The sequence below is a fragment of the Podarcis melisellensis genome (assembly GCF_964234715.1).
Source record: "Podarcis melisellensis genome assembly, chromosome: 10".
Classification (NCBI taxonomy): Eukaryota; Metazoa; Chordata; class Lepidosauria; order Squamata; family Lacertidae; genus Podarcis; species Podarcis melisellensis.
This window is the reverse complement of record NC_138542.1, coordinates 16,670,394-16,684,356: the sequence shown is the minus strand read 5'-3', so window position 1 is coordinate 16,684,356 and position 13,963 is coordinate 16,670,394. Positions and strand designations below refer to the sequence as shown.

The 13,963-nt window shown below is 41.6% G+C and overlaps 1 protein-coding gene across 2 annotated transcripts in view; it reads left to right on the top strand.

Annotated features, from left to right (window-relative positions):
- The window catches only part of SLC2A13 (solute carrier family 2 member 13), a 99,519-nt gene extending 89,523 nt beyond the window's left edge, over positions 1 to 9,996 (top strand). The window contains exons 8-11 of one of the 2 annotated variants that reach the window (XR_014172619.1): positions 3,782 to 3,903; positions 5,373 to 5,525; positions 6,878 to 8,565; positions 8,978 to 9,996. Coding sequence is in view for 1 of the 2 variants with exons in the window: in XM_081929141.1 (XP_081785267.1) it covers positions 3,782 to 3,903; positions 5,373 to 5,525; positions 6,878 to 7,104 (502 nt within the window). In the remaining variant the exon portion in view is untranslated. Of the gene's footprint in view, positions 1 to 3,781; positions 3,904 to 5,372; positions 5,526 to 6,877; positions 8,664 to 8,977 lie in introns of those variants that run through there. The other variant, XM_081929141.1, reaches the window with a different exon arrangement.
- Positions 9,997 to 13,963: the final 3,967 nt, after the last annotated feature.

The following is a 13,963-nucleotide window of genomic DNA, read 5'->3' as shown; positions in this document are numbered from 1 at the left end:
TTTTTTTATTTAGAAAAATAGGAAATAATTACTACTATCAGCAGATCACCATCATCTAATCTAATTTGGCCTAAATCACCTGCTGCAATATGCATAAGTATCTGAGGCTGGTGAAGAAAAGAATCCGTAAATGAGGTGAGAAGTTGTAATTCCATTTATCTGCCCTATTTTTCTTCCCATCTGGTAGAATATCTCAGCATCTTTGCCCATTAACCCTTCTTTCCAGAAATACCACCTCGTACACATTGGGAGAGTGAAGGCTCAGGTTTCCTAACAGTATAAATAGCATGTTCAGTTATTTGCTTTTAAAAGAAATTAAAGGCATGAGAGCCTATCATGAATCTCTCACGTTTGTCATCCTAGTTTGTGTTTCAGGGCACTGTAGCCATTAATGGAATGACGAAGGAAAGAAGATTTTTGGTGTTTCCAGCAAGGTTGGGAGGAATGAGTAAGCAGCTTCATTTCCTGCTGCCTTCCATGCAGTATTTTGAAGTGCTCCAGTTGAGTGAATAGGTCTCTCATCTTCACATTCCCTCCTGCATTGCAGCTCAGCTAGAAATCCTAACTTTATCTGCACTTCTCCTAAGTCAGGGCAGGAGAATTTTTTGGCCCTCCCGGATGTTATTTGCCTACAGCTGACATAATCACTGTCCATTGACCATGCTGACTGGGGCTGATAGAAGTTGTAAGGCCACAAGTTGTCCACAGGAAGACGCCTGCTATCTTCAGATGAAGATGTAAATGGAGAACATCCTGAGTGCTACACATGTGAAGATGGAACTTATTTCTGCCCAGGGTTATAAGTCTCTGCATGCCTGTGAATATGGAAACCAATTTGTAGAGTTTCACCATCCTTTAGAATCAGGTCCCCAGATAGAAAGGTGAGGCTATGTAGACAGGAGAGGCTTGATTCTTGACTTGCAGTCTGGGACACGGCCAAACCCTGCTGATTTTCCCGGTTCCTAGGATCTCTATTGTGTTAAAGGCAGAAGACTGCTCTCCAGCCTTGTGCCTGCAGTAGAGATTTCAAAGAAAATGCAGTGGCTCCCAGGTGCAGAGCATATAGAGAGGCACTGCTTTCCTTATGACAGGGGTAGGCAGCCTAAGGCCCATGGGTCACAAGCGGCCCACGGGGGTCATTTAACTGTCCACCAAGCTGCCCCCGAAATGAGCTGCCTGCTAGGCGAGTCCCCACACGCTGCGCTAAACTGGCACAGCACGGGGACTCACTTCCACGGTGCTGGAAGTCGCATCTGTGCAGACACCGGAAATCGCAGCCGCACGTGGCCGATCCAGCCCATGGAGGGATCTCTGCTGGAGTGAACCGGCCCAGGCAAGGTCAACCTTGCCAACCCCTGCCTTATGAGACCTCAAGATGTGCCTGTGCTCTTGCTTTGCATATTCTGCCAGTTTTAAGGATGGGCGTTTTGATAATTACAAATGTAAGCTACTGAGCAGACAGCTTCATACCGCCTAAGAGGGATACAAGATGACAAACCGACTAGCATCTTTATTTACTGCATTCCTAAGAAAACATTGGACTTCACTTTAGTGGGCAGCTGCAGTGCTGCCTGAAAGGAATCTACTAAGCCAATTACAGTATTGTTTGCTTCAAGACACTTCAAACATGGATAATCAGCCACTATTCATCACTGTGCACCTGCTCAAAAAATACTAACGGCAATACTAAAAGGAGCTGATGGGATGTGAAGCTGTTATCCTATTGTCCGTGATTTAAACTGACGTAAATGCAAGAATCTGGCCATACAAGGTGGGTCAGAGAAAGAGTTAGATGTGTTGAATCCACTTGTTTAGTAGGGGAGAAACCCACAGCGCTTGTGCGTAGTGCTGCTCTTCAATGCAAAGACAAAAATTGTCTCCATCACCCTTAATTACTAGCAATAATGGGAGAATATATAACTATTTTACCGTGTAAGGCTTATCACAAAGGCTCTCATGGTTACTGGAGTCAGCCATCACACTTCATACAAAACAAGCGGATGAAATGTGAAAGAAGAGATTGTGGTTGCAGCTGATACGATCTTTACAATATGTGTTTAAGCCTACATGAGATTTGATTTCTTTATTTTCTATAAGGGACTACCAGATATAAACATTTTCAAGTTCAAGGTGGCTAATGGTATGAAAAGTACCAAATACAGACAAAGCACTCAAAAATTAAAGCCAAACTGATGGGGGGAAACTAGACTGTGAAGGGGAGCAGTTTAGGATTTGTATTGGACACCTGCCTCCATTCAAAGCATGCTCTCTCCCTGTGGCTTTCAAATCTGATCATAGACAGGTTCCCCAAATCAAAGAACTGGCTGAGCTTCCAGGAGAAACAATTTCCCAATCCCAATTCTCACTTTCCCCCCATTCTCCGTGTGATAATGGATCTGCATATGCAGTTGCATAGAGAAATAGGAACAGCCATGCATGAAGTAGAACTACATAGGGAAGTACTTACCAGCTGGCATCTGCTGCTGTTGGTAGTCTCTGAACAAAGGAAATGGGGCCTATTTATTTTGACTGCACGCTTGCAGTCAGAATTCGGTTAATTTTTTACATTCTACAGCATTCTGGTTTTTACGTGCTTCAGAAATGTTGTTATTCTTTCCCCATGTGAGAAACTTGATGATCATGGCATTCCGCCTTCTGGGCACTTACGCCTTCTGTAGCGTGGGGAAACACTTCCACAACGGTGTGTAGAATCTTACTCCAGGGTCCTGAAGGAACAGTGTGTGTGTGTGTGTGTTTCACTTGCAGAAAAGGTTTGAGGCAGTTCTGAGCTTTAAAAAAATCTCGGAAGAGCAGCAAAGCAACAAGAGTCTTGAGGCATCTAACAAATTAATTATACAGCACAAGCTTTTATGGGCAAGTGGGCTTGACTGCTCAATGCCACCAGTTCGTTACTGAGCTCAGTTCAAGATTCTGGTGCAGATGTACAGTGCCCTATACAACTTAGGACCACGATATCTAAAATACCACCTCATCCTTTGTATACCTGAGAGGCCCTCCTGCAGATACCATCTCACCAGGAGGTTCATTCTGTATGGTGTAGGAATCATGCCTTTAATGTGACAGCACCTACCCTTAAAAACTCCATCCCATAACATATCACACAAATATCATCTCTGTTTTCTTTTCAGCAGCTGTTGAAGACAAGCCTTTTAAGTGGAGATATTTACCCCACCCTGTTCTGTATCTGTCTGGATCCGAAACTGGTTTTCATTATATTTTTATGGCTATGTTTTTATTGTATTGGCTTCGGGATGTTTCATGAGCAACTGTTCCTAAGTAAAATAAATGAATAAAATTATTTATTAGCTTTTTAGGTACCACGAGACTTATTTTGTTATGGGTGGGGGGTTTTTTGGGAGGGGGTGCTGTGGGAGACTGACACAGCTACCCCTCTAGAGATCAGAAGAGCAGCAATATTTGTCCACCTTATCCTCTGAGACAGGAGAATAAGCAACACTTCTGAAATACACAGGGCATCAATTTTTGTCAAGTTTCTGTCTATAAGAATAATTCAGCAATGGAATAAGCTGCCTGCGGTATTATGGAACGGTCTTCTTCTAGAGACTTTGCCTGCATGCAGTGATCTGCTTTTAGCCAGTAGGTACAATGTTTCTTTGGTCTGAGTCTGCCTGCTATAACTTAATGATTCATATTCTTTCCTTGTAGCACTCACTTTATCCTTAAGCCTTTGTTTTGCTCTTTGCTTATAGATGTTGGTTTTACCTTTAAACCTTTGTTTTATATGCTGGCTATCTTGCAGATGTTCAAATGAGACCAGATTCAAAACTGAAGAGACATATTGGGCATATAACTTCTGCCCTACACCATACTCTTGGACAGCGCTCGTGGGACTTATTTTATACCTGGTTTTCTTTGCACCAGGTAAACAGATTTGGCGTGTTTAGTTTTCATGTGAAATAAATTGGACCTATAGAGCTGATATATTCCAGGAAAAATTCTAGGACTGATAAAAGTCTTAGACATATGTGTGCCTGCCTCACTTCGAGGAGAAAATGATGAGCGAACTGCCTCTCTTGCCTTTATTTGAACACACTGTCTCCTTGGCCACCGGATTGAAAACCTCTGTTCTCTGACAAGAGTGGGCAGGGAGATATTGCTTTCAAATAACTGGTATAACCCAGTTCACTCACTCATCACTCTCCCCCCCCCCCCCGAGAAAGACGTCCGTGTGAGAGCCTCAGGCTCATATTGGATCAAGAACTCTCCTGGAATGTAACAACTCAACAGATTGACCTTTGCAATAATGATTAATATTATCTTGCTACTCAGCCTTTGTTTTACTATACCTTTTTGATTTTATATTTTTTCCCCAGTGTTACAGGAATTTCTCCCCCTTTTCCAGTTCCCTTAATGTTGCTGTTCACTTCCTTGATTTTAAATTTAAATGAAAAATCAAAGGAGGGGGATTAAGGCTACATTCTCCTGTCATTTCTGCATATTGTTAACACATTCCATACCTCATTCCTTTACTTAAAATAATCCCCCAAAGGCCCACGTATCTCTTTGTTTTCTTGGTGCCCTTGCCAGTTTCAATATCCTTTGTATATTCCTCTTGCTAAAACTATCAGCTCCATGTGCTGAGTGTCAGTGTGTTGAAGAGTTAGTTCATTTTAGCATTGTAGGAGCAAGCATTTAACTACACCTTAGTTTACGAACGTAATCAATTCCGGAAGTCTGTTCTTAAACCAAAGCGTTCTTAAACCAAGGTGTGATTTCCCATAGCAGCGGGGGACTCTATTTACAAATGGAACACACTCAACAGGAAGCGAAACATGTTCTGCTTCCAAGGCAAAGATTACAAACCAAAACACCTTCTGGGTTTGCAGTGTTCTTAATCCATTAATCATAAACTAAGCTATTCTTAAACTAAGGTACCACTGTATTTAAATAATTCTATTCAAACGACGATTTTCTGAACTACAGAAATATGTACAATAAAGAGTCATCTTTCTAAGCCATAGGAATACATACAATAATGGTTGGAATACCTCCATCTATGCATCTATAAAAACAGGTTGACTTCCGCCTTTCTCTTCCCAAAAGTATCCCTTAATTAGATCCACAGTTAGGTACAGTATTCTTCAATCTCCATTTCCTTCTGTCACTCCCAACAGACACTAGTGTGTACTGAATACCGTAATATCCCCACCCCCCAATATAAGATTTAGATCTCTGAGTAACTTAATTTTTCCTCATATGGCAGCTTTCTACTGAAGTAAAATATTACTGTTCCAACATTTTGTTTGTACCACATCCGATTTTTGAAGATCCTTTGGTATTTGATGTGAATGTTTATTAAAATTAATTTTGTGGCATGTTTCTTTTAAAAGGAATGGGACCAATGCCATGGACAGTAAATTCTGAAATATACCCCCTTTGGGCTAGAAGTACAGGAAATGCCTGTTCTTCCGGCGTGAACTGGATTTTCAACGTCCTAGTGTCACTTACATTTCTGCACACAGCTGAATATCTGACGTACTATGGTAAGAAGTGTGTTCTGTCTTAAATAGTACCAAGATCATTGCGTTTAAGATCCTTGGAATTTTAGCTTTTCATCAGCTAAGGTCTCGATGGGCAGTTTAGCTTTCCTTTTTCAAGGCCTCTAGAAAACTTGTGTATATATCCTCATTTCAAGACTTTGTGTTGCTAAGTTCTGTTTCTAAAAAGCATTCCCAAAGCTGTATTAGTGCTTTCGGTGGTTTGTGATTAGTTAAACTTCCAAGTAGTAGATGTTTTACATTTTTTAATCATTTGGCTTTAAGGACAGGGCCACCCATCACTGAGTCATCCCAGGCCAGTTTCAGGGTTGAGATGCCCTTGGCCACATGCTCTCTGTTGGTTCCCCAACAGTTCTACCCATAAATTCTAGCTCTCCCAAAACGTAATGCTTGGCTGTGTGACATTGTGGTGACAAAAACCCATGTTAGCATGGAACAGTGGAAAGTCTGGGACATTACACTTTAGGAAAACTTAAGGTGGCATCCAGGGCCTGGTGTGGAGACTCAGCAGTTACCACCATTGACAGGGGAGCCTTGCCAGCTTCACCACGATGCCAGGACGTGCCTGGGGCCACATTCCTGAGTGCAGGCCTTCAAGCCATGCTGCTTGTAATCTAGCTGATAAAGGTAAAGGGACCCCTAACCATTAGGTCCAGTCGCAGACGACTCTGGGGTTGCAGCGCTCATCTCGCTTTATTGGCCGAGGGAGACGGCGTACAGCTTCTGGGTCATGTGGCCAGCATGACTAAGCCACTTCTGGCGAACCAGAGCAGCGCACAGAAACGCCGTTGACCTTTCCGCCAGAGCGGTACCTATTTATCTACTTGCACTTTGACGTGCTTTCTAACTGCTAGGTTGGCAGCAGCAGGGACCAAGCAACGGGAGCTCACCCCGTTGCGGGGATTCGAACCGCCAACCTTCTGATCAGCAAGTCCTAGGCTCTGTGGTTTAACCCGCAGCACCACCCACGTCCCATAATCTAGCTGATAGGTTTGCCCTTTTCCCAAAAACCCATATTACTGAGTTCCCCCAGTCTCTCTCTGTGGTAACTTGCATTCTTTAGGAAGTCTCTTTACAAAATACATTTTAAATGAGATTTGAGTGTTATTGGGACGCCATCATGGTTTTGCAAAAATTAAATATTTGGAATCTTGACCAATACAATTATTTGAATGCATATTAAAATAATTATTTGTTTCTGAAACCTTCATTTTAACTTTGCTAAGATATATAGTAGATCTTTTATTGTTGTGACCTTGTATTTTGTTTTAGAGGAAAACCTTCTATTAACTCTGTGTCTGGGGGGTTGTTTGTTTGTTTGTTTGTTTGTATTGCAGGAGCATTCTTCCTTTATGCGGGATTTGCTTTTGTGGGACTCATTTTCCTCTACGGCTGCCTTCCTGAGACGAAAGGGAAGAAACTGGAGGAAATTGAATGCTTATTTGAGAACTCACTGTGTACATGTGGCATTTCAGATTCAGATGACGGGAGGTATATTGAATATATCCGGGTGAAGGGAAGTAATTACCATCTTTCTGACAATGATGCTTCTGATGTGGAATGATTTTCAGCTGCTGGTGTATTTAATCAAGCCGGGGTGTTGTTGTTTTTGGCAGAGGGTGGTGGTGGTGAAGGAGCTGTTCTTGATGACCTCACTGCCCTGCTTCTGGTCTAGTTCTCCTGTCTACTGTCTTATCCAGCTTCACTTTCCTGTTCCAAACCATGTCATTTGAGACGAATACAGCAAAACAGGACACTGATCTTTCAATTAGTCAAAATGGGACAATTGTGAGGGGGAGGGAATTATTCTGGGAGGATACAAACATTCCAGGTGGGTGTATGTCTGAGGTCCTAGAATTGACAATACCAAACTCAATTGATGATATATACCATGCATTTTTGTCCCACTTGAAAAAAGTGAAAAAGAACAGTTAGTCAGAAACCAGATGAATCATTAAAGTACGGTTACCTGGCAACCAAGGGTTGATACAAAAGTGCTCAGCCTCTTACAAAACAAGCGGGAGAGAGAGAGAGAAATCGGCTGCCTGCTGTGGAAATTGTAATTTAATATTATTACTTCTTTCAAAAGTAGATTAATTTGTATGCAAGGAGAAGGCAGGGTGTTGCAGCCCTTTGGGTTCCTTCCTTCCTTCCTTCCTTCCTTCCTTCCTTCCTTCGGGCATGCCTATCTTTGTAATAGCTTGCCACTGTTTTACGACCATTGCTATGCACAAGGGACCCCCGAGAACAGCCACAGGGCAGGTCTGCAGAGAATTTTGGCGCTGGTTTTTAGCATTCTCTCTTGGGTAGTGTTGTGGGTGGTTGCTTGAAACACAACTTCACATGGGCAATTCTGGGTAGCAGTCTGTTTTGTTCAACAGCAGATCCATGCACATTGCTTCCTTGAACCTGGTAAAATTTGACAAAAGCTGATTCCTTCATGAAGCCACTTCTCCTTTATGAAGCTATGGGTGAGCTAGAACTTCTACCATAAATAGGGTGAAGGGGCAGATACACAGAGCTTCCTAGCGTCCATTTATTTCCCCTTATTCTGCCCTCCCCAAAGAATGGAAAGCACCATTGGAGCAACTAATGTTCATCTCTAATCCTCCCAAAGATCAAACAAACAAGTAGGACCTGTGCACAGGAAACGTTCCATTAACTTGGTTGAGCACCTTTTATTGAATGAAACTTGCTCATGGATAAACACTACAGAAGACTCTTGGCCATTGAAGAGAGCATGGTTGGTAATATAGTTCTGGATTAAATCCTGTGCAGAACATTCACTTCCAGCTAAACACAGAAAAGTAAAAATGAAAGGGCTCTAGTACAGAAATGAGTGTGAAGCACTCTAAGCACTCTGAAGCCTACTTCAGGAGGGGGGGTCCAGTGGCCCTTGGGATGCTGTTGAACCTAAATTCCTGTCAGCTCCAGCCAGTGTGGCCAGTGGTCAGAAATGGTGGTAGTTGTAGTCCCAAGGCCACAAAGTTCTCCTCCTGCATATAATTGTATGCCTAAGGAAAAGGTGGTTCTGCAGAAGACCAAGAAGTTAAAAGCACATGCCTAGGTTATCAACTAGGGACGCGGGTGGCGCTGTGGGTTAAACCACAGAGCCTAGGACTTGCCGATCAGAAGGTCTCAGTTCGAATCCCTGCAACAGGGTGAGCTCCCGTTGCTTGGTCCCAGCTCCTGCCAACCTAGCAGTTTGAAAGCACGTCAAAGTGCAAGTAGATAAATAGGTACCGCTCTGGTGGGAACGTAAACGGCGTTTCCCTGCGCTGCTCTGGTTCGCCAGAAGCGGCTTAGTCATGCTGGCCACATGATCCGGAAGCTGTACGCCGGCTCCCTCGGCCAATAAAGTGAGATGAGCACCGCAACCCCAGAGTCGGCCACGACTGGACCTAATGGTCAGGGGTCCCTTCACCTTTGAGGAAAAGGTGGTTCTGCAGAAGAACAAGAAGTTAAAAGCACATGCCTAGGTTAGCAACTGCACCAATCAAAGAGTTAGTCCTGCCATCGAATTTCTGCTGTGTCGAATGGGTGTCTCCTCTTATTCCCCCTGCCCCTTCCGATTCTGCTTCCCTTGGATAGCATTTGGCTCAAGAGACTTTTGGGATTTTTAAAAAAGCCAGTTAAGGAGATAATATTGTAGACCCCAGATCTGTAGTTTATAGCCTCTTCCAAATTGCATTTAAGGCATATGCATCCTCCTTTGTGACTGGGAGAAAGGAAATAAGAATTTCCTTCAGCAAAAGATACCTTTGAAAGGCAAATTATTCATTCATTTTTAAGTGCTGCTTGTAAAACCCACATTTGAAAAACTGTTTGGGAGGTTTGGCATGAGAGTGACCCCAAAGAGGACTTGCATTCCCACTGGCTCTTTCTGCTAAACATCCACCTGCCCTTTTAACCTTTTGAAGTTTCAGGCAGGGAACTGATGGAAAGGAAGTGCTGTCTTTCTCAAGTGTAGAGCTCCACCTTTTCAAGCTAGCTGCTCTGTTTCCAGAACAATTCCACATTTTCCACAGCCACCGTTCAACTTTGAAATGTATGGTTCCATCAAACGAACAGTGTTGCCTTAAAATGGGTTTAATCTGCACCTGCCTTTTAAAAATGGGCAAATACACCAAACCGGTCTGCTGTTATGATGAAACTGGTTTCTGCCTGCCCCTTAAACATCCTCTTGGAATTGGTTGCTATGACCAATAAAGTCCAATGATAATCAAATCTGTGCCAAAATGCTGCCTTTAATAGGGCCAGTCCTTAAATAGGCCTTCACTGGTTTTCCTGCCTAAAGCCTTAATTGAGGGGAAATGTGTGAAAGGTATGCCCAGGAGGAGATTTCAAACTGATCTCAGAAATTTGCAGGGTTGGGACTTAAAGCCACATAGGATATGGGTGTTTAATTGGTGATCTATTCGTCTTCTGTGGCTCTGGTTATCTGCTTTGGGACAATAAAAATTGCTCCTTGCTCTCCCAATCAGATCAAAAGACGATTGCTCTAGACCAGTGTTTCCCAACCTTGGGTGTCCAGCTGTTTTGGGACTACAACTCCCATCATTCCTAGCTAGCAGGACCAGTTGTCAGGAATGATGGGAATTGTAGTCCCAAAACAGCTGGAAACCCAAGGTTGGGAAACACTGCTCTAGACAGAACCTTGTCACAAGCCCATGCATTGAGCATTGAAAATAGTGTTCCCATTTATATTAACTTTCTTATTTTCCCAGACTGCGCTGAAGTCTTTATCAACGGAAAAGCATTAGCCAGCATTTTGGTTCTTTGACATTCTCTCAAATGACGTTCAGCCATCCGCCATCCTCATCTCTTTTTCTGAAACATATTTTATCTTCTTAGGGAGTATATTTTTTCAAAGCCAGGCCTGACATTTCCCCCCTCTCTCTACCTGTTAGAGGCCGAAAGCAGTATATTTGAGCTCACTAACAAGAGCACAAAATCCACAGCCACCTTTTTTCCCATTGCTTTATTTTCCCTTCTAGACACGCTGGCATAAGTCTTCCTTTTGATGTTGCTTTATGCTGTAATAATGCCTTAGTCACAGTACCAAGAATTACTTATAATAACAATGAATCGAATGTTACTTGAAAAAGTCCTACAAAATTGGGGGTTTTATTTTTGGAATCTGTGAATGTTTATAATCAAAGAGTAAAGGAGAAATGTTTCTATTTTACAGCATATTTTTGTTTATATTTTACATCTTAACTTTGTCAGAAAAGCCTAGTTTTAATATTCGAGATACAGCTATTTAATTACAATAGATGATATGTATTTTAGCCCTACTCAAGAGTAGACCCATTGAAATCGGTGGACGTCACTTAAGTATGACTAATGTTGAATGTTCTCCAGTGTAGCAGGTCAATTTCTACTAGGACTTTTATTTGTAACAGAACACGGACAGCATACCTAAGCACAACACTTTTATTCAAACTTTCTGATGCCCACATGTTTCTCTAGGTCTGTTTGATTCAGCTCTATTGTGCTTCAGGACAGTTAGTAGTTTCAGATATGGTATATTTGAGAAATCTTAAAATACCTCTTCTAAGAACTCATCTTAGCCTAGCAAAAGCAATCAGGTCCTTTGGGCACAAAAATTTGCAGTGCAAGATTGGAGTGGTGGCATCTGTCTACACCTAGGGTTGTGTGTGCAATGGACCATACCAGTTCGGGTCCAAGGGAGCACATTTGATAAGGCAGATGATTGGTACTGTGTGCTCACCATCTTATGGCTCTAATTACCTGCTTTGGGACAATAACACTTATTTGTTGCTTGTCTGATTGAATCAGAAGGCGATTGCTCTAAATAGATGTTTGTCACAAACCATGCAGCCCACTCTAAAATAGCACATCATTGTTACAAACACACCTTTGGAAAATAATGATAATTCAGGATTGTTGGTTAATTCTGTCTCTCCCCCTCCCGCCCCAGTTTATCCATATCTTCTATTTTATTCAACATTCAGGTAGATTTTTATTTGTCTCATAGTATGATAGAATGGTATCATACTATACAGGAATATTTTACTCAACATGGGGCTCAAACCCGCAACCATGAGATTAAGAGGCCCCATGCCCTACTGATTTAGCTAAGTAGAAAATATTCATTTATTTTCTGTTATACATCCCCCCCCTTAAGTTATTAAGCATGAGTAAATAGGGTGAGTTCTTAGGAACTTAATAAAAACAAGTAGCCTTGCTTGTTATATGTCCGCCAAACTAAATTTCCATAACTTTTATTGTCCTGTAAATTATAGTGAAAGCACTGTTACGAGCAAAATGAGAGCAGGAGATCATGTAGAATTTATTTTGAAGGAAGCTCACATTAGGAATGGGAAGTCAATATGTTTTTAATGTCTAAGACCACTGAGGGAAATGCCAAGGAAACAGGTTATGATTGATGCCCACTATTAGTAAGGATGAGGTGTTGTCGTTGAGAATTCTATAAAGATTAAAGAACATTAAGCGGGTTTGGAATGTATTCAGTAAATATACCAAAATAGTAGACTCTGTCCCATAGAAGGCTTTGTACAAGGATGCGTGGCATCTTGGACATAGAGCAGCTCGCCTATATAGGACCAAAAAGAGGGGTCTCAAAGCAGGCATTGGGAAAGAGTTGCCAACTTAGTGCCAGTAGGTGCCAGTTCATCCTCCAGTATCTCCTACCGTGACCTCAGAAATCCACAAGACACCAGAAACTGTTGGCTGTTTCTGCTCTGTTCCTGTTTGCACTGGCTTGGCCCCTCCTATATTGACCATGGTCCTTTAAACATGCCCACGTTTCATTGATGCCAGGACAACCCACCCTCCCATCTGTTCAGAACAGAAATGATGTACAAATTCTTGGCGAGTGAGTGCAGTAGTAGCTGATACAGATGCCCTTTTCACCATTGAATGCCCTCACCATTTTCTGGTCCCATGTCTCAGAGATGTGGCATCCATTATGCCATGTCCCCATGGTAGCCATTTGTGCCTGCTGCCCATGGCACCTTCTCAAAACTCCAAGAACGCCCACTGGCCCAGAAAGCTTGGTGGCTCCTGGTTGAGAATTTTACAGACTGCGTATAAGCATATAGCCAACATACATGCCAAGCAATGAGTCAGCATTATGCACCAAGAAGAACTGAGTTGGCTCTCAGAATTGGATGGATTCAGAAGGGTGTGCCCATTTAAAAATAAATAAAGGAGCACCATTAATTACAGCGGAAACCCATATTTGGCCTGATGGTTTTTTGGACTCCAGGTTCCCCTGTTTCCAATTTCCCTCTCCCCTTTCTGAAATTTACCTAGTGGAAGATCGTTTCAAGGCATGTCAAAGGGCCAGCTTTAACTTCCCAGTGTCTCTAAGCAACATAATGTACCTAATGAGCATGCTTCTGGATCCGTTGCTTCTGGATCTGTGAGTTTTTATTTTGACGTTTTTGTACATCTTCCATTTGACTTGATGGCCCTTCGTAGGAGAAGCTCCCAGTGGACTGTGCCCGTGGTTATCGCTAAATGTCAAATGTGTTTCCCAGTAGTCCTTAAAACTTCTAGAAATGTGAGAGAAGCTGCAATGAAATCAGTATTTGAAAAATTAATGTGAAGATAAATTATCTGAGTAGCACTTTAATCAATTGATTTGTGCGTTTTTCTTTCTTTTGCCTCTTTTCTGGATGTGTATCAGGCCAGAAGCAGTGAGGCTACAATATGTGTTTTATGGGGTTTTTTATTATTAAAATGTGTGTTATTGCGGGTAACTTTGACAGCTTAAATGTAGCTACTGATGACAAAATAATCCTGAATTATTCTTTGGATTAAACAAGTCACATTTTTTTTCCTTGCAAAATTGTTGTTTTCTATAAATAGCCTTGTGTACAGCTACCATTTGGTGTAACCTAGAATGGTTTCAGTTGAGATAATGTTTTCAAGGTAAGAAGTCAGCAAAGTATATTCTTCTCGGTAAAAATGGCTCCAGTACTGGAGAGTAAATTATTTAAAGGTAATTACATAGATTTAAAAATAAGAAAAATATTGGGAAGTTATTTATTTTGTGTATTTTCATATAGAGAAAGGTTTTTAATGTGCCAATAATAATCACTGTGGTGTTTTGTAACAAAGTGCTAATGTTGTTCCAAGTACTGTATATGAAAATATTTTAGCCAACAGATTTGTTAGTACAATATGAAAACATATTTCCTAATCTGACTTGCATCTCTTGAAATCAAAGCAGTTAAAATTAGGTTAAGAAACTAGTTTCTATAAATTTTTGTATGTAATAAATATAAACTATATTACATTCAGGAACTGGGCATGTGTAACTATAAAGCTTTACATATAAATATATAATGTTGGAGTACATATATTCTTTGGGTCTTTTCCAAATAGATGTTGACATTTTATTTTATTTTATGTAACATACCAAAGAAGGG